This window comes from Solanum pennellii, chromosome 7 (assembly GCF_001406875.1).
Source record: "Solanum pennellii chromosome 7, SPENNV200".
Lineage (NCBI taxonomy): Eukaryota > Viridiplantae > Streptophyta > Magnoliopsida > Solanales > Solanaceae > Solanum > Solanum pennellii.
In genome coordinates this window covers 1,474,358-1,495,541 of record NC_028643.1, presented here as the reverse complement: position 1 = coordinate 1,495,541, position 21,184 = coordinate 1,474,358, and the positions used below count along the sequence as shown (strand labels likewise).

At 28.5% G+C, this 21,184-nt stretch overlaps 4 protein-coding genes and 1 long non-coding RNA gene across 5 annotated transcripts; 2 read left to right on the top strand and 3 right to left on the bottom strand.

Moving 5' to 3' along the window:
• Positions 1-2,472: 2,472 nt before the first annotated feature.
• On the bottom strand, positions 2,473-3,678 carry LOC114077930. Its single transcript, XM_027918329.1, has one exon. The coding sequence runs from the start codon at positions 3,652-3,654 to the stop codon at positions 2,743-2,745; it is 912 nt and encodes a 303-aa protein (XP_027774130.1). The 5' UTR covers positions 3,655-3,678; the 3' UTR covers positions 2,473-2,742.
• A 2,481-nt stretch (positions 3,679-6,159) lies between these two features.
• On the top strand, positions 6,160-7,264 carry LOC107024716. Its single transcript, XM_015225701.2, has one exon. The coding sequence runs from the start codon at positions 6,265-6,267 to the stop codon at positions 7,216-7,218; it is 954 nt and encodes a 317-aa protein (XP_015081187.2). The 5' UTR covers positions 6,160-6,264; the 3' UTR covers positions 7,219-7,264.
• Positions 7,265-10,459: 3,195 nt separating this feature from the next.
• LOC107024531 lies at positions 10,460-11,680 on the bottom strand. The gene has a single exon (XM_015225519.2). It carries the CDS (start codon positions 11,595-11,597, stop codon positions 10,638-10,640), a length of 960 nt encoding a protein of 319 aa, XP_015081005.1. The 5' UTR covers positions 11,598-11,680; the 3' UTR covers positions 10,460-10,637.
• Positions 11,681-16,256: 4,576 nt separating this feature from the next.
• On the bottom strand, positions 16,257-18,700 carry LOC107024348. The gene is made up of 2 exons (XR_003579122.1): positions 18,030-18,700; positions 16,257-16,697 (listed from the first exon to the last, which is right to left on the bottom strand). It is a non-coding gene; the product is annotated as an uncharacterized LOC107024348 (long non-coding RNA).
• Positions 18,701-20,012: 1,312 nt separating this feature from the next.
• LOC107024715 (putative EG45-like domain containing protein 1) lies at positions 20,013-20,512 on the top strand. Its single transcript, XM_027918240.1, has 2 exons — positions 20,013-20,118; positions 20,247-20,512. Exons 1-2 carry the CDS (start codon positions 20,013-20,015, stop codon positions 20,510-20,512), a joined length of 372 nt encoding a protein of 123 aa, XP_027774041.1.
• Positions 20,513-21,184: the final 672 nt, after the last annotated feature.

Below are 21,184 nucleotides of genomic sequence, written 5' to 3'. Positions count from 1 at the left end.
CCCCCTATTTTGTCGATTTTCTTGTGTTGTATAGTCCATGGATTTTTGGTTATCAAGTATTCCAACGTTATTTTTGCCAAAATTTTTCATGGACGTTCGTTAAGACCTTAGATATAGACTCAGTTATCCTTGACTATTAAAACAATCGATTTTCAAGGTCAAACGAACCCCGGAGTAGGCAAACCTCCATTTTGCCAATTTTTGTATGTTATAGTCCATGGATTTTTGGTGATCTAGAATTCTTACATCATTTTTGTCCAAATTTCTCATGGACGTCCGTTAAGACAGTAGATATAGACTTAGCTGGCCGCGATGGCTAAAACAACATTTTCAAGGTCAAACGAGCCGGAGCATGTAAATCTCCCATTTTGTCGATTTCGTGTACTATAGTCCATGGATTTTTGGTGATTCAAAATTTCGACGTTATTTTTGCCCAAATTTTTCATGGATGTTCATTAAGACCTTATTTGTGGACCTAGTTGGTCCTCACGGTCAAAACGACTCATTTTCAAAGTCAAACGAGCCTCGGAGCAGGTAAACCCCATATTTTATTGATTTTCGTGTGCTATAAGTTCATCTTATTTGGTGATCAAGAATTCGGACGTCAGTTTTTCTAAATGTTTTCATGGACGTCCTTTAATACCTTAACTATGGACCGTATTTGTCCAGACGACCAAACCAGCCCATTTTCAATGTCAAACGAGCCATGGAGCAGTGAAACCCCCCATTTTTTAATTTTTGTATGCTATAGTCCATGGATGTTTGGTGATCTAGAATTTCGACGTCATTTTTGCTGAAATTTTTCATGGACATTTTTAGACCTTAGTTGTGGACCCAGTTCGCCCTAACGGCCAAAACGATCAATTTTCAAGGTCAAACAATCCCTAGAGTAAGTAAACTCCCCATTTTGTCAATTTTTGTGTACTATAGTCAATGGATTTTGGTGATCCTAAATTTCGATGTTATTTTTGCCCAATTTTTTTTGTAGATGACTGTTTTGACGGTAGTTGTGGACCCAATTGGCCCTGACAGCCAAAACGACCCATTCCAAGGTCAAATGAGCCCCAGAGCATGTATACGGTATTAACCCCCATTTTGTCAATTTTCGTGTGCTATAGTCCATATATTTTTGGTGATCCGGAATTCTAATGTCACTTTTGCCCAAAATTTTCATAGACGTTCATTAAGACCTTAGCTATTTATCTAGTTGGCCCATTTTCAAGGTCAACGTGCCCCGAAGCAGGTAAACCTTCCATTTTGCCGATTTTCATATTCTATAGATTACCATCTTTTTTAGTGATCTAGAATTTCGACGTCATTTTCAAAATTTCTCATGAACCTCCGCTCATACTTTGCTATGGACCCAGTTAAGCTAACCCAGACGGCCTAAATGACCCATTTTCAAGGTCAAACGAGTCCCGGAGTAGGTAAACCCCTCATTTTATCGATTTTGTGTGCTATAGTTCACCATCATTTTTGGTGATCCAGAATTGCGACGTCATTTTTTCCCAAATTTTTAATGGATATCCGTTAATACCTTAGTTATAGACCCAATTGGCCTAGACGGTCAAAACGATTCATTTTCAAGGTTAAACGAGTCCCGAAGCAGTTAAATTTCCCATTTTTGTCGATTTTTGTGTGCTATAACAAATGTAGAAAAGATTGTTTATGGAAAAAAGAAATTTAAACCCCTCATTTTTGCATGCTAAACAAATGTAGAAAAGATTGTTTATGGAAAAAAGAATCCTATAAAAATGTGTCTACCGAGAGTCAAACCCAAGTCTATTGCTCGAAAATCATTTATCCTAACCGTTGGACTACAAACACACATCAATTATACCTCAAGATATAATATTTCAAATAGAGAAAAGGATTTGATATATCTATTTACTTTTATATTTAGAGCTAATATATCTTCTGTTATACAAATAGTTCACATAATTTTGCTCTAACAAAAGTGAAAGAAATAATTTTAATTATTTGCTCTAAAAGATAATATTTGATAGACGTTGTCATTGTTGATATTAATCGACATTAAGAAAATAATTGGTTCAGTCAAAAATATCAACAATCATGTATAAATTTAAATAGGTTCGATTTATATAATTATTAAGAAAATTATCTATTAAATTTATCGAATTGTTTTTATCGACCTTAATCATTCCATCTCTCTTTTTTTAAAAAATTAAATATTATGCTTTGACTTGCTTAATTTTAATTTTGGACTTTTCAAAAGGAGAAGACTGAAGTACTACATTATTGATTATATGACCAAGTCAAGATTAAGAGTCCCTACACCATTTATTATTGATATAATTCCGCGTTCTTGAATACTTGTTATATTTTATTTTTCGAATATCAGTTTAACTAATTTAGAATTGAGGTGTTTGAAAGCTACACATAAAATACTATCAAATTGCAATAATATATATCAAAATTTATATAAATTGACTCTATAAAAAAAATGACAAATAATTTGAACAAGAGAGTAATTGTTATAACAACATTTATCCCAACACAATACATAAAAAGAAAAAGACAAAAGAGAGCAAAATTGATATGCATCAAGCACTACTAAGAAAATGATATACAAATTATATATAACCATCTGATATCTGAAATCCACTTCATTGACTAATGCTTATTGGTGCAGTATGAGAGGAAATTGCTCGATACGATCCCAAACAAAGATGTCTTCATTCCTAAAACTCGAACCGAACTGTAATTACGAATTTTCCTCTTTTATACTTTGCTATACTCAAAACTCCCATCCAATTCAACTTCCTCTTCTCCATGGTTCTTCTTGCAATGAGAGTATAACACAGTATATGCCACTAATAACAATAAATTAAACAAAGAAGAAATAATTACCAGAAATATAGACATAATTATCTGGTTAATTACCCCTTTATTTGGTTTATTAATCTTCATAAAACATAGGAACAAGGATGATGAAATTATAGAAAATGAAATATTTAACATAAATCCATTTAATCTATTCCCCTTAATGAGTCTTCCACCTTTAGCTATGGCTTTAATTCCATAACAATCTTCTTCAATTACTGAAATAACTAAAGCCAATATCCAAACAATTGATAAATATAGAAAAAATAGGAAAGATATTATTCCAACAAAAATTCCTATAGAGAAAAGGAAAATATTGCTAGATGAAACAAAAATAGGACTTAATAAAAACAAAACAATAAAAAAGTAACCAATACCTAACATGTTTGTGTATAATCTAGTTATAAATGCATATTTAAATGCCTTTGAGATTTTTAAAACAAGTTCTTTGAGAGAAATATTGATATTATATGATAATATAATTGTTGCAATTATGTATAGAAAAGAGATTAAAGATAGACTAATGATAATTGCAACATATATAATTAGAATAATTCTAAAATCCTCCTTAATATCAGCAAAAATTTTCATGACTTTAAAGGTATCATCAATTGAAGTAGATAAAATTGATGCCTTTAAAATAATATCATGGAACAAGAATTTAAGTTCAAAATTCAAAATTGATAAAAGGGTGGAAGAAAATAGAATATTAAGAAAACATGTTAATGCAAATAGTTTTCCATTTTTTGGAATTAATTGAAGGGATTCTTTGAGAATTGAGAGAAATCCAAAAATATGATTAAACTCCATTGATAATTTTATGAGTCTAGTTTTTTTTGTTTGGATTCAACTATAGAATGATGAGCTTGCTATTTATATTGCTTTTCTATATGTTTGATTGGTGAGATATTATTAATTTATTGGTATCATAAAACTCCATTCAAGTTTATTAAATTAATAAAAATATTAAAATGTGTACTGAGTCAACACATTTTACAATTCTATGAATTGAAATCTTAATTTATAAGTTGGTCAAAATCTTACATCATTTTAAATTTTGTACATCTTTTTAATCGTTCAAAATTTTAATATTTTTTACGCGTCTTAATATGATAGAATTATCATAGTATACTAAATAAATTAAAAAATATTCTTAAAAAAATTAAAATAATAAAATCTTAATCTAATTAAAATACGTATCTAAAATTTTAACATCATAGTTTATGAGATATGTGTGTCTTATCCCTCGTACTTCTCTATGGAACTTTCACTATTCTATGAATTAACTCCATCTTTGTATATTTAATATTATATAATAAAGGGGGTATAATTTTAATTAGTGAAAGTCAAGTATAAAAAATATGCATGTGAAGAAATTAATGGGTTATAATATAAAATATGTTACATAATTTACTTACTTTTACTTGTGTATATATATAATGTATTTCTTTCATATGATTAATAATATTATATAATTAGTTGAAGCAAGTTATATGAGAAATAAAAAGTTAAAAGACCCAAGAAAAATGATTCCACTTAAGAGAAGTTAATTTTTTTTTTAACGGAAAATATATTCTTGCAAAAATAAAAAATTTCACGTAATAACGGAATTTAATTTTTATTAAGTCAAATTAAAGTATAAAAATAAATATACATATATTATATTTTTTCAAAATTTTTCTTTTACTTATCTCTATATATAATGTAAGTTTTCGTGAAGAATATAGTTATTTAATTAATATTATCAGAAAGTTGGGAAGTGCTTTGATTAATATTTTGAGTACTAGAGATATTAATACTAATAATGTAAAAATATTATCTGAAACATGTAATATGAAAGATCGTTATAAGAAAAATAATTTTGCTTATATATTAGAGAAGTTATTTTTCTTTCTTTTTAACGGAAAATATTTTTTTTTACAAAATATAAAATTATGTAATATAAAAATATAAATCCATTTAATCTATTCCCCTTTAACGCGCTTTTGAATTTTCTTTTTTAAGTCTTCCCATAATATTTGTCGAAAGAAAAAAGATAATGGAAACAAAAATTTGGCCAAAATTTGATTGGAATGGTAAAATTATATATTTCTTTCACATTATGTTATTATATATTTTAAAATAATTTTACTTTTTTAATTTTAATATTTTTTTAATTAAAAATAAAAAAAATGATCAATTTATTATAGACTTTTAGATTTTGACCAAATTTCTGATCAAATTCACTATTTATATAGAAGTAGCACCACAACCGCCCTTAAATTCAAAGAAATCATTCAATGATGTTAAAAATTAAACTTTAATTTCAAAACTCAATGTAATTCTACTATTGAAGTTTGAAAATAATAATATATATGTAACTAAATTTTAATTTAATATAGAAAAATATATTATTTTCAATCAATTCCCACCTCAAAATTTGTATGAAAATGTCAAATTTAGTTCGTATATAATAAGTTCCCTCAAGGAACTTGTCAAACAAGATTGATATATTTAATTGATAAATGAATGTTTATTTCCTAGAAATTACTATAATTGACTAATGACTATAATCTTTTGACCTTTTCGTAGTTGGTGTTGTCTTAATCACAATTAATTTAATTTTCAAGAGATTTAAGTCTATAATAAAAAAAAGTCTATTAAACGCATAAATAACAGTAGAAACAATTTTTCTGATGTTATAAAATTTGGCTTAAGAAAAGTATTCATTTTATCTTTTTTGAAAATGTTACTCACAAAATGCACTCTTCAAAATAAATAATTTTTGAGAGTTTGATAAAATAAAAGAAAAATGCACAAGTACCTCTAGGCTAAGATTAAAATCTGGCAGACACATTGACTAAACTAAAGTCCTAATATCCTCAATGAATCTATTTTTTAAATAATTTTATACATCTATTGTCTTATGTGACACACTCTGTGACCCCATGCTATTGAGGCGTGTGAGATATATTTGAATGTTACGCAAACCAAAAAGGTGCACAAAATAACAAAAAAAAAACAAGTTCAGGAGGGTAATAGTTACTTAAAATAATTCAGATGTGTCTCGTAAATTTCGATTATAAACTAGGAGAATATTTATGCATTTTCCCAAAAACAAATGATAAGAACAAATTAGAAATTATTCTCTTTAATGTTATATTCATACAACTTTTTTAAAATAAAGATAAATTTCATATAATAACTTTATATAAAGATATTTACATAAATCAGCCTAGAGTAGGACTACTTCAAACAAAGACCTCATATAAATAAAATAAAACAACATAATTCTACTTCCATTGACAACTTCAAAAAGCTTTAAACTTTCAAAACTCAAATGCTTATATTATATATGGATTTTGAATTAAAAGTACAAAAATCCAAACTCACTATCTAGATCTCCTCAAATCATACTATCCAAAAAAAAATCAAGAAAAAATGGAATTTTTTTGCAAGTTTTTTGGTTTTGTGAGAATTTTAAAAGAATCCATTCAACTTATTCCAAAAAATGGAAAAATCATGGGATTAATTACCATTTTTTATCTTCTTTTCACCTCAATATTTTTTTTATTTTTCAAATTCACCTCTGATTCTTTGTTAAGAGATATATTTATCAAAGAATCTTTCATTCCTATTTCTAGTATAAATGGTTCTTCACTAAGTAATCTACTTTCTAGTATTAACAAAAATTTAAAACTTGTTTTAGCCATTGATTTTTCATTAATTTTTTCCTATTTATTCATCTCAATTTTCTCCACCAACACAATAATTTTAATTTCTTCTATATCATACTACAATGAAACTTTAAATTTCAAAGATTTAGGTATCAAGATTTTAAAATCATGCAAAAGGCTTATTTTCACAATGTTTTACACCACAATTATTGTTATTGGATATTTTTTCTTTTGTTTTTCCATGGCAACTCCTTTTTTAGCTACCTCTAACTTATATGATTTTTCAATGGTTATTATTTTCGCGATAATCGCGTATATTATTTATCTCTATTTATCGATCGTTTGGGTAATGGCCTTAGTGGTTTCAATTGTTGAAGAAGGTAATTATGGAGTTATGGCTCTTGGAAAAGCTAGAAAAATAATTAAGGGAAATGAGATGAAAGGGTTTATTTTAAATATTGTGTTCAATTTATTGGCTTTAATTATTTTTTGGGGTACTCAAATTATTATTAAGAAATGGAGTGTTAACAAGAAAAATTCAATGTTTATTTTGGTTAGTGGTTCTTGTTTATTGAAGGTGTTTGAGTTAGTTAATTATACAGTTTTATATTTTAATTGTAAGAAAGAAAAAGGGGAAGAAGAGGTAGTTGAATTACAAGAAAGTATTGAATATAGCAAGATATATAATTTACCATTAATTATTGATGATATAAATTAATCGAGATCGATCGTTGTAATTGTTATTTTTTTTCAAGAAAGCTAAGTCCGATTATATGAACGAGTCATCAATTTGTGTCGATTATGACTATGTACTTCTCAATGAGATTTGTCAGCTTCAGTTGATTAAATCTCTATTATTTGTAAAAAAAAAAAAATTGAGTCTAGCTCAAGTTGATTATGTAAATTTGTAATAGGTCAATATTTATGGCAAAAGAAAAAGCTTTATTTCAGATTAGATTACTCTAACCATGTTCAAATTTGATTTTAGAAATATAATTAAGTTTGTCAATATCTCTTAGTCTTGCGATCGTGTGCTTTGGTTCGTGTTTATGTAAGGGAAAATGTATAAGTACCTCTCTAGACTATGATCGAAATCTCAAAGACATACTTTAATTAATCTAAGGTTTTAGTATCCCCTGAATTTTTATTTTTTTATAATTTTGTGCACCTTTTTGGCTTATGTTGCATCCAACTATCTCTCACGTGTATCGATTGCGTGGAGTCACGGAGTGTGCCATGTAAGACAAAAGGTGTACAAAATTACAAAAAGAATAAGTTTAGGGGATAATAAAACCTTAGTTTAGTTAAGATGTGTCTCTGAAATTTCGGACATGGTTTAAGGGGTACTTGTGCATTTTCCCTTAAATAAATCAAACATGCTAGGTGAAATACTTAATTAATAGCCCATATAACATCAATTATTTTCAGAATTCTTGAATCTTTCATACAATAAGAAATTGTTCATGTCCTATTGAGAGAGCCATCTGCGAATGGATCCAGTAGTGCGCGATTCAGATTTAGTCAAAGCTTCAATGTGAGCTTCGAACAGTTAGATTGAAGTTCATTTCTTTTATCTCGAATACAACCCTATCAACTACACTTGGATACATCCCTTCCCTCTCGGAGACGTTCCATAAGCTATATCCACATATTTATGTAATTTTTACTTTTATTTATCTTGATAATTCTCATTAGGGTTTGATGGTAGAATTTGAATAATGTTTTGTATTATTCAAATTAATATTAATGGGCTAAAGTCTAAGTCCTTAGAATTAGGCTCTTGTCTTTGTTTTGTTGTCAATTTGGCCCATGTGCATGTCCTTTAGGATTTCTCTTAAGGCCCCTTGATTTCTCTTATTATTCCTTTTTAGCTTTTCAACTTTTTTAAAATTGGGAGCAAAACAATATTAATTAGTATTATGATGATAAGGGTAGCAATAATAATGAAGATGTTAATGGTAATAGATTACACTAATGATAAACAAGAAAACAATTATAATGACAAGAAAATAAATAGCTAAGTATCCGCGATTAAAGTGAAAGATGATACAATAATAATAAACAACTAATAATATAAATCAAATGAAAGTGAAAGTATAACAACGATAAATAAAGCTAAAATAAATAATAATTTCTTGAAAAAAGATATTTAAAAATTAATATCTACACATATATGACCTATTTCGAGACTCGCTACAACACAGAATCATTTGAAAGTTATTTATTTACCACAACTCTAGGGTAAACTTAATCACATAATTGTCTATTTTTAAAAGCTTAATAATTTAAAACAACTAAATTGGAGTTTTACTTGTAGAGTTCATGTATATACAATGGAAGTTCATAACTACAAGGATTTCATTGCAAAAAAGTATATATTACTTCTTAAGAAAAATCTTTTAGTGTTGTCCTTTTTTTTTACTTTTCAAAAGTCTCCATTTGCCCAAAAAAAGGTTCACAAAAATAATACTATTTATAAATTTAGTGGCTAAAATAATGGTAAATCTTTCATGACTTGAATGATAGTTATTTTACCCCAAGCACCATTGATTAAGCTAATTGAGTAGGTAATTTTCCAAATGAAGAGTTATAAGTTTGAAATTTTTATATACTTTTATGATTGTATAGACTTTGCTAAGTATAATTTACTCAATTTTCTTTTACTTTATTATTTAGAATTTTTTTCCAAAAAATATTGAGAACTTATTGAATAAAAATGTATGATTTGGAACTTAAATTTCTTTTATTATTTGTAATTAAAAAATTATTCTATTTTTGCACAAAATATAATTAGTAAGAGAAATTAAGATGTCCTAATTATAACAACTCAAGCTTAACTAACTAGTTGAGGATAATTAATTTATGGTGCCATTGCTTTATATGTTCTAAATTAAGTTGAAATTCGATGTACTGATACAATTTTTTTATATATATATTCATATATTTTTTATTAGTTAGTTTGAAAAGTGTTAATCCAGTTTTTTTTTTTGTTATTGATTTTCTTCATTTTAATTTATCTGATATTATTTTAAATAATTTTTCAATTTATTTACTTAAATTCTTTTTATTTGATTTGGCCACCATCACTTTTTTGTATATTAACCTATTTATCGTCATATATTTATATAAAAAATAATGTCAATTTAAGGACATGTTCATGTATTTAATAAAAAAGAGATAATAATTGAGTGTCATTTTGGTTCAATTTAAAATTTACTATATGTAGTATATGCATGCATTTGTATAAATTTGATACGTGATACAATTGAAGATTGTTTTCTCAAATTATTATCCACTGAAATCACGAAATTAAATTTGCATAGAATTTTATACAAATACACACTTTAAAAAAAAAAAAAAAACACACAATTTGAGAAGTTCATAATTAAGAAAAATAATTAAAATTCAAATTTTTTAATGATATTCTTGAATTTCGAGCTATGAAAAGTGAATGAGAACTCTTTATTACAGAGTCATAATATTATTCCCATACATATTTTAAAGTAGACATGACTAACTTTTTATCACGAGAGAATATGATTCTCTTAAAAGAATTTTGGAACCAAAAATATTTGGAACAAAATCCAATAAAAATGGTTAAAAGTTTTTTTTTTTTTTTACTTTTTTTGTTAAAAATCATTTTAAAATTCTTACTTTTATTTTGAAACAACGTAGGACATGTTCTAAAGACACAAGAATGACAAAGGCACAATAATAAAGGACCTAACTTTGAACTCGCAAAATAAAAATGAAGAAATTTCGATTATTATATGGAAGACAAATATTATATAAATTTATGTATTTATTTGAATTTATGCCTTCATTGAACTTGGTACAATACTAAAATATTTAATAGACGAAAAGAAAACTTGGCTTTTGTCTTCAACATTGAAATTCATCTCCCAATCGATCTTCTAAAGCTGAAATGAGTAGATCCAGAGTTTAATCTGGAATTCACTTGCCTACAAAATAGTTATTGTTGCATATCTCGAACTCGATAAACTAAATGAACTATGATAGAATTTCAAACTTTTAAATTTATAAAAATCATATTCAATATCCGACTTGTTTACGTCGTAAATACGAATCCTACATCTTATACTAACTATAACAATACTACATACAAATATATTTTTTTTAGACTAAACTAATTTCACTATCTCTATCACTTTTTATTGAATCTCTTTTTTTTAGATCAAAGTAAAAAACCGTTGTAACAATAAAGCTCCATTGAATCATCAAACCATACAAAAAAATCCAAACCACATTATCCCACAACAAGTTAATCACAACCGTTGATTCAATCCTCTTGAAATCCGAACCGTCCATCGCCATCGCCATCGATATTTCCATCGTGCCACGAACCAAATTCGAAAACAAAACAAATAACCCGGATAAAACCCACCCGCATACCCGTTTACCCTCCATCAAACTCGACCCGACCCGAATAGCATCCAACCCATACATTCCTTCGTTGACCGATACCACGAGCGCCAAGCTAGTAACCGCCATCATATGGAGCTCCAAACCCGACCCGATAACCTCAACAACCACCCGAACAAACGGGCGGGTCTCGAGAAACGCCACGAGCATCCCGGGCACGACGATACACGCGAGCATAATCACGTAAATACACATCGTAGTAGCCCCGACCCGTATCCAAACAGCTTTTACTGCGGTAAAAACCGTTTGGATAGCCGGTTTTCCGTTGGAACATACGGAAAAAGCGACATTTACCGCGGTAACCGCGGTAAAAAGGGAGAGTAAAAAAGTAGGAAAGAGAAATAAAATTTTAAAAAATAGTAAAGACTTAGCTTCTTCATTTGCTTCTTCTAATAGATGTTTGGACTCAACATGTATAGATGAAAATAATGATATTTCTTCAAGATGTTGAATTCTATTTTTTAAAGGGAAAGTTAGGAAGGATAATAAGAAGAGAAAAAAAGAAAGTGGAAATGAAAGGAAAAAGAAAATTAAAAATGAAATTTTTTTGGTGGAAAATAGAAAAATTTTGAAGGAATTGATGATAATTTTAGCAAGAAGAAATATATTATTTGGTTCTTGAGAAATATGGTCGGAATTTTCTCCGGTATACATTTTTATAAATTTTTTTTTTTTTTGGATTTTTTAAAATTTATTTTTGTAGGTTTTTTGGTTGGAGGTTATAATATAAGATTTGAAAAGAAGAATGGAAGTGGATTGTGGACCTATTATATAGTGTAATAATTTGACTATTTGCTTTTTGGAATTGTGGAAATATAGTATGGATATCTTATTTTTTTTCTTTTTCTTTTTGTTGAGTTTACAAAATATAATTACCTAAAATTGACATGAGTTGATAGTGTTTTGACTATTATGGTCTTAGGTTTATTTATTCATTTTTTAAAGGTAAAATCATCTCAAAAATATTTTAATTTTATTCGAAATTGTTGTTACGATATTAAATTTTATAGATGACATTTTATCACTGCACTATTTAATTATACATATTTGTGTGGTTATATGACAAAAAGTTTAAAGTAAATTTCTGAAACTTGTGGTCTAAAACAAATTATACATATTTGTGTGGTTATAACTCATCTTATTAGGGATAAAACAATCATTCTAAAATTTAATTGTCACTAAATATAGAAATGTATTATTTTTTTTTTGAAACAGATTAAAAAAAAGTGTGTCAAGACAAACAGAGTAATATTTAGTATGTGGGAAAATGTTAGCTAGATTAGTTTAATTTTGGGGTATATTTCAAAATAGTTTATGTGATAGTTTAGAAAACGTAAACACTTGATAATTCAGATAGAAAATGTAAAAAAAATGATATTTAATTTTTTGAAAAAAAAGAATTTGATTTTATCCCTCAATTTTTTATTATATTTTAAAAGAGATAAATTATAAACATGAAATATTATTATATTCAAATTGCAAAATGTTTTTATTAAAACAAAATTAAAATACAATATATATTGTGGACAAGAGGGAAGAAGTGAACCATCCATTTAGATATTTCCAAATTAAAAGGAGGACCTTGTAAACTTTTGAAATAAATAACATGTTAATATCATAGGACCACGTTTGTCTCTTTTGCTTTAATAATAGTGTTGTGGGTAGCTATATTTTTTTTTTATATATATATAGTGACTTTAACTTTGGAGAATAGTAAATAATGTTAATGAGAACTTTTGGGTTCGAGATCTATAGTGACTTTAACTTTGGAGCATAGTAAATAATATTAATAAGAATTTTTGGGTTTGAAATTTGTGTATTTTTAACAAAAAATTATTTGTTATGTGAGAATTTAGTAAAATGATTTTCATAGTTTTATGGGTTTAGAGTTTTTTATTATTATTATTTTTTATATATAATGAAATAAAATTTTAGAATTATTTCAATTTTTTATTTGTTAAGTGTATGAACTTTTTGAAATATGTTGGATCTACTAAATTTGAACTTAAATTTTGTGAATTTATTCGTAAGAATCTAATAAAAAATACTCATAGATTCGTAGCGTTTCAGTTTTTTTTGGAGTTTATGAGTCACGAAATAAGTCTATAGGATCATCTTGTTTTTTTCTTGTGTATTAGTTTATGATTTTTTTTTAATAAGTTTTTCATGAGCATTAGCCAATAAATATTTTGTAGATATACATTTCAAAAAAAATTGACTCAAAATTTTATAGGATCATTTCGTAATTAAGTAGTGAATGATATTCATAGTTCATAAAGAATTCACACTATTTTTTTAACGTTTATAGGTCAAGAAATAGAAATTTAATATTTTCTCTATTTTTCGTAATTATTTACCTATGAATATTTTGTAAATACTCCAAATTTTGTAAAATCATCTATAATAACCTAAAATCATGTTGTGTGACCTCTAAATTCTAAGTAAAAAGCAATATAAATCACGTAAAGACTAAGAATCTGATTTACCAGAATATCGCAAATGATGCTAAAAAATTGAACAAAAAGAGTTGTTAAATAATATTTTAAAAAATTAATATACTAATACAACATATAACGCTAAGAAATTTCTAATTCCCCTTTATATTGACCTCTAAATGCTATAAAAATAAATTTCTAATTCCCCATTATATTGACCTCTAAATGCAATAAAAATAGCATATATAATGTAGAGGCTAAAAAATATTTGGCCTTAACAGTGACGTGATATATTTAAAATTCCACTGACTAACAGCAAAAGATTAACATCCTAAATTCATATTTAGTGACCGCTAAATGTTATTCTCGTCGTCCTAATCAATGTGATTCACTTTTTATTTTAATCAATTCAAAAAATGATTAATTTTTTTTTAGAAAATATTTTGGATGCTTCAAGACATCAGATCTATCGACAAATACATATGAAAATTCTAAAGAATCGGCTAATTTCTAAAAGTTAACTCATAAATTTAAAAATATACCTTAAAAATGGTGGACTATACACAATAGTTCTTTGACTCATTATGGAGGTCCTCATCAAAGAATTTTAGAAAAAAAATTTGGTGTCAGTTAATGCCTAAAAGATGGCTCATATATAAATTCAAAAATGTGCCTTAAAATAGTGGAGTTATAATGCAATGCTTCCACAACTCATTACAAAAGTCCTCATAAAGTTTGTTTAGGAAATATTTTTGAATGTTCCAAGGCGCCAGATCTATAGGCTTATACACACGAAAAAATCAAGAAAGACAATTAATGCCTAAACTTGGTTCATAAATGCAAAAATATTCGTTAAAAATGTTGAGACTATACGCAATGCTTCCTTAACTCATTACAGAGTTCCTCATAAAATTTTTGAGGAAAAAAAATTGAATATTCCAAGGAACTAGATCCATGAGCTAATACACACGAAAACCCAATAAAATCGATTAATTTCTAAAAGATGGCTTGTAAATTCAAACATGTCTTAAAAAATGGTGAGACTATACACAACGTTTCTCCGATTCATTACTGAGATCCTCATACAGTTTTTCCAAGAAAAAGATTTGGTATTCCAAGGTGTCGGATCCATGGGTTAATCCACACGAAATATTAAGAAAGTCGGCTAATTCCAATAAGTTGTCCCGTAATGCGTAAATATGCTTTAAAATAATGGGACTACCCGCAATTCTTCCCCAACTCATTGCAGAAGTCCTCATATAATTTTTATAAAAAAAGTTTTCGGGTGTTCTAAGGCGACAGATCTATAGCCTAATATGCACGAAGAATTAAAAAGTCGGCTAATTCTTAAAAGTTGGTTCATAAATGCAAAAATATGCCTAAAACACTTGCGACTATACGCAATGCTTCCCCAAATCATTACGGAGGTCCTCATAAAACATTTTTTGAAATAAAAAAGGTTTTCCAAGGCGCCAGAGCTATTGTTAATACACATGAAAAATCAAGAAAATTGGCTAATTCCTAAAAGTTGGCTCGTAAATGCAAAAATATGTTTTTAAAAATGGTGGGACTATATGCAATGGTGCTCCAACTCATTACGGATGTCCTCATAAAGTTTTTTCAAAAAGTTTTTGGGTGCTCCAAGGCTACAGATCCATGGGCTAATACACATGAAAAATAAAAAAGATCGGCTAATTCTTGAAAGTTGGCTTATAAATGCGAAAATATGCCTTAAAAAATATTAAAACTATACATTAGAAATGTCCTCATAAAGTATTTTTTGAAAAAAAAATTGGGTTTTTGAAGGCGCCAGATCTATTGCTAATACACATGAAAAATCAAGAAAGTCGGCTAATTCCTAGAAGTTGGCTCGTAAATGCGAAAATATGTTTTCAAAAATGATGGCACTATATGCAATGGTGCTCCAACTCATTACAGAGGTCGTCATAAAAAAAAATCCAAAAAACGTTCTTCGGTGTTCTATAGCACCAGATCCATGAACTAATACACATGAATAACCAAGAAAGTCTACTAATTTCGAAAAATGGCTCGTAAATGCAAAAAAATACCTCAAAATGGTGAGACTATATGCAATGCTTCCCAAACTCATTACGAAGATCTTATAAAATTTTTCAGAAAAACTTTGGGTGCTCTAAGATGCCAGAAGCATGGGTTGATACACACGAAAACCAAGAAAATTTGTCAATTTCTAAAAATTGGCCAGTAAATACAAAAATATGTCTTAAAAATAGTTTGTAAATATTTCCCCAACTCAAAATGAAGATCCTCATAAAGTTTTATTTTAAAAAACTTGGATACTCCAAGGCATTAGATCATTGGCCTACTTACTCCATACAAAAAATTAAAAAAATAATATTTCATCAATGCATGGATTAACATATAAAAAACAACAATGTGTTCAACAATAATCTTCTTCCTCTTTTTTTTTTTTTTACAAGAAAATGTTTACATCAAAATCTTGCCATTATTTTTTTGTATCCAAAATTTACTTGGGCCTTCCAAGTTGTCCCTCAACTACCAAACAATTCCACAACTCCCTGAGTCTCAAAATGTTGTGTATCATGTAATAATTCAAATGTAAAGGGCTACATTTCGTACCAGCACAGGTCCAATATATATTATTTTATCGATCTCAATTTATGTAACTAATAATATTTGGAGAGCCAATTAAATTAAAATAGAGGAAGTACTGAAATTTCAAAAATACCCTGAAATTGTCATATTGCTATTATACTCACAGCTATTGCCCAAAGAAGATGTTCATACACTACCAAATGCCAGAACTGAAGAAAAATCAGATAAAAATAAGAAGCAAACTTGCAGGAATAGAGCTCGATTGCACGTAAAAAAACTAAGCTGATAATAAACGATATGAAGGTTCATTCACGCCCTTTGAACGAAAGATTGAACAGTTAAATGTTCATTTCTCCCACTAAACATTTGTACAACAGAGATGCATTACTCAATTAAGAGACACTATGCATTACAGAGTTACACATTCAAGAAAAAGCGCGAAACTCATTCATGTACAATACACAGTTTTAAGGCAAAAATTTTATGTTATGCAAACCGCTAGAATGGGTACGCATTTATATTTATACATATGATCATATCTCCAAATCAGTAATTTGGGAAGAAACTACACTAAAAGAAAGCTACCGTTCATGTTGTAAACCTCCGTAAGTCCACGTTAAGAAAATCTTTCCACTCCATCTTTCTCCTCTTGATATCAGCAAATCGTTAGCTCCTCCAACTTGTACTAGTTTGTGTGCGATTTTGTGATTTCTCGGTTCAATTCCTAGAGTAAATCAAAATGTTTCGATCAACTAGACATTCCACTTAGATAACAAAACAAGAAACAGTATGAAAGCCTTACTCCTACATTTGAACGGTCGATAAAAAGGTCGCAGCAAAAACAACAAGCAAATAAGATATCAAAGCTAAAGAATAACAGGTAGTAATATAAATCTAAAGATAAAGAAAAACAACAAGAAGAAGAACATTAATACTCTGAGAATTGAAAGAAATACACTCCCTTTCCTATTAACCTTCTACCCTAATCTTCGACCTCCACGCCCTCCTATCAAGGGTCATGTCTCGGCGAGCTGAAACTGCATCGTATCCAGCCTAATAAGTAAATACTTCTTAGACCTACCTCTACTCTGCCTCACGCCCAGTGGCCCACAACGACCAACATCTCACACCTCCTAAGCAGGACATCCATGCATCTCATCTTTACATGATCTCGAAACACAAATACTTGCAGAGATACACATGTGTAAAACTCTTCCTCTTAATAAGATGATGTTCAGGTAGCTTGCTTACACCTCGACTATTCCCACTTGAATTGTGGTAACTCCCCACAGCACAGACAAAGATACTGGGTAACTCCGCATAGTATGTTTACATATTTCTCATTTGTAACTCTATCGTGACACTCTGAGAGGTAAAAACAATATACCATTCGCGACAAAGGTACTACCTAAGTGATAAATGATGACAACAAAATTTACCTCCATCAATGAAAAATCATATGTTGCTCAGTCTATCTAAAAATGCTTTTGCCCTCATGTCGGTTCCTCTAAGTGGCATTTTTTAAGAGTCCGAGCAACATTGTTAGCTACTGCATTCATGGTACTCAAATCTTTCCATCCAAACTCAATGCAATGTATATGCAAATCCTACGAACTAAGTTACATTTTTCAAGAATCCGAGCAACATTGCTAACTAATGCACACATGGTACTCGAATCTTTCAATCCAATCCTATCGAATATGGATGAAGTACCCTATCGGAGCAAGCACACACTATACTATGTACAACTACGATAGTAAATCAATTGCTTAAGTGAGATGATTCTTTTTGCCAGCCAATGAATCAAAAACACTATAGGATTTCTTCCCATCCATCCAAGCCTTGGTAGACGGAATTACCGATTCCAATCAGTCAGCGGTACGCACAAGCTGGCACAGTTATCAAACAAGGTTCATTGACAACATTGTCTAACCTAATTGAATAAATTCAAACAATTTCATCATATCTTTAGCTACTACTAATCAACTAAAATGACCACACATTACAATGCTCAACATAAAGCATTAAAAAAGGGATTTTTTTTTCAAGAACTTACAACCACAAAATGCAGAAATTTCAGCAAAAAAGCAGCTACCCTGAAACACCAACAGCCCACCATCTCTTCCAATCTTCATCACTGATAACAGAACCCGAATTTCCCAAATCAACCCGAACCCGGGTCCGACAAATCGGGCAATTCAGAACCCTAATAAGCCAGGAATCCACACATTTCACATGAAAAAGGTGTCCACAATCAGGTAATTTCCTGCAAATTTCTCCATCCTTAAATCCCTCCAAGCAAATCGCACAATCCCTAACAGATTGCTGTGACCCACAATAACTAACACAAGGCAAATCAAACGATGATGTTGGGTTCGCCGGAAATCGATGGTGGTGGCGACGTCGATGACGTCGGCGGAAGGCTGTTGATGTGATTAAGAAGTGGAGGAGTACAAGCGCGGCGAAACCAAGGAAAAGAAGGAAAATCAAGAAAAGGGAGAGGATTAAAGCCATGATTACACATTTTATGAATAGGGAAATCAATTTTTTCGGCTTAGTTTCTTGATTTTGAATCGGAATTGGCATGGATTTCGCAGATTTTGGTGTTTTTCAAGAGATTTTTGTTTAGAAAAACAGAGAGAGTTCAATCGGATCAGCTATGTTGGGAAGAAGAGATGCTAAGGGGATATACCACTAATAATGGCCCATAGATATTTGATATACGAGTTTAAATCGTGAAAACAGTCTTTTATTATAATATTATAAGCCTCGAGTGAATATAATGTACTTGGATTTTACGTCTATTATTGTAGAAAAAAAAGGTTATTTTTGATAAATTTTCTGTTACTATATGGTTTGCAAGCTATTGCATAGGAACGAAGTTTTATCATTTGCGCACTTAAAAGGTTAGCGACTACGATTTTTCTTATCGTCAAGAAAAAAGAAAAAATATAATCGATAAAAAAAAAGGAAAAAGATAACAAATTAGCAATGTATACGACAACATACAATTGTCCATCGATCTTCTATTCTAATTCTCAATCATATTTTGTTAATCACCTTCACTCTTGCGCCTAAATTTTTTTTTAATCTACCTTTACCTTTTTTAATATTTATTATAATCAATTTCTCGTATCTTCTCATTGATTGATCTTTATACCTCTTGTTCATTAATTCAAATCATTTCAACATCAATTCTTTCATCTTTTTCCACATAGAAATTAGTGTTATTTTATTTCTCATTATTTTATTATTAATTATATCTCTTAATATGCTTACACAGTTATCTAAGCATCCATCTTCAATTTTGCTAATATTATATTTGATATCACTTATATTTCAATTTATTTCAAACATTAATTTCGTAGATCATCAATTGGTAAATGAATAATTTTGCTAATATTATATTTGATATCACTTATATTTTAATTTATTTCGAACATTAATTTCGCAGATCATCAAATTGTTAAATGAATAGTCTTTTGTATTAGTTTATTTGATATATTTGGTTGTTTGTTTATTTTGAAAAGAATATCATATTTGTTTTATTATATTAATAAGAAAAAATTTAATACAAAAGTATACTATATATAATTTGGCTATAGATTCTTTTTTATAGTTAGAACAAAGAGAAGTTTATTTTTTATTTTTGAAAATCACGAAGAAGCAAAGTCAAAAAATTTAGTAAAGATATCTAATCTAAGATTTAACATACATTAATTAAAAGTTCTTTGTGATTTATATATTTCATATAATTTTTATGTATTATATATTACATTTTTAAATAAATGCACTCCACTCATTTCACAATTTAGTAAATGAAAAAGTCAAATATAAAATGATTTACTAAATAATCCAAATTATAATGAGGGATAAAAATATTTATTTCAGATATCCAATGTTTGACTAATAATCAAAATTCTTTATTAATTACAATATCTCAAGTAATAATTAATAATTTTTGCCATATTTTTGTCAATAACCCCTATAAAAAGGTGGTGATTGTTGGAAAATAAAAAATTAAATTTAGAAAAAAGAAATGGCTAAAAGTATTTTTTTTCTCATTATTTGTGTAGTGGCAACTTTGTTCTCCATAGCTTTGGCTTTGCCAGGGACAGCCTATTATACCAATGATCAATATCCTCGTAAGTTTAATTTATTTTTTCTATTTAAATTCTATTAGACAAAAAAAAAAATGTTATGCCTGATTAATATAATTATTTGATATCGAGACGTAATTATTTTATTATTGTTATTATTGTTATTATTATAGCATCAGCATGTTCTGTACCCACACCACCAGGTAGCCTTATAGCACGGATCGCGTATCTAGGAGGTTCTATTACATGTGGCGACTCGTTACGCGTTACATGTGTCGGTAACTCGCCACCTTGTACTGACAAGAGTGTAATAGTAAAAGTGGTTGATCATTGCTCCACGTGTCGCGATGTAACCATGGTTCTATCTCATGAAGCTATTTCAGTTATTGCTAATCCTATTACTGTCGAGGAAGTTATTAACATCAACTATCAAAAGTAAGTAGTATTAATAAAATTTAATTAAAATATTTAATTTTATTTAACGCTAAATATATTGTTATTATGATTGTTAGGTTGTGACTAGGAAAGGGGCATCAAAGATATATGATGCAGGGAATGAAGTATATTCTCTAGTTTAGTTGAATTGATCAATGATGATTACAACTTAATATATGTAATTAATGAAAGTTGAATTGATCAATGATGGCTACATATGTGGACTTCTATAAGCCTTTGAACATAATTAATTTATACTCGTTAATTTATAAATAGTGATTATTGCATTTGATATCATTCATCTATATTCATTTCTGATTCTGTAATATGTTTTACTTTTTTATGACATTTATTATAAAATTCAACTAAACTATTTAATTTTATTTGATACTGAATATATTGTTACGATGATTGTCAGAATTTGATTATAAGATGATATCAAAGATCATTAATGTGCTTGAGTTTGCTAGTTGAAAATATCATGGATTAGTCCGTCTTTATTTTTTTAAAATTAAAAATAATTGCCAAATAATATTTTTTAAAAATTTGATTTTTTTCATTTATCAACCTTGAATTCTTGACCTAGTGGTCAGAAGTAAACTCCTCAACTAGTCAATTACTATGACCTAGAAGGCCAGTCTGTTCTTTTGTGTATATTGTTCCCTTGTTATTAAAT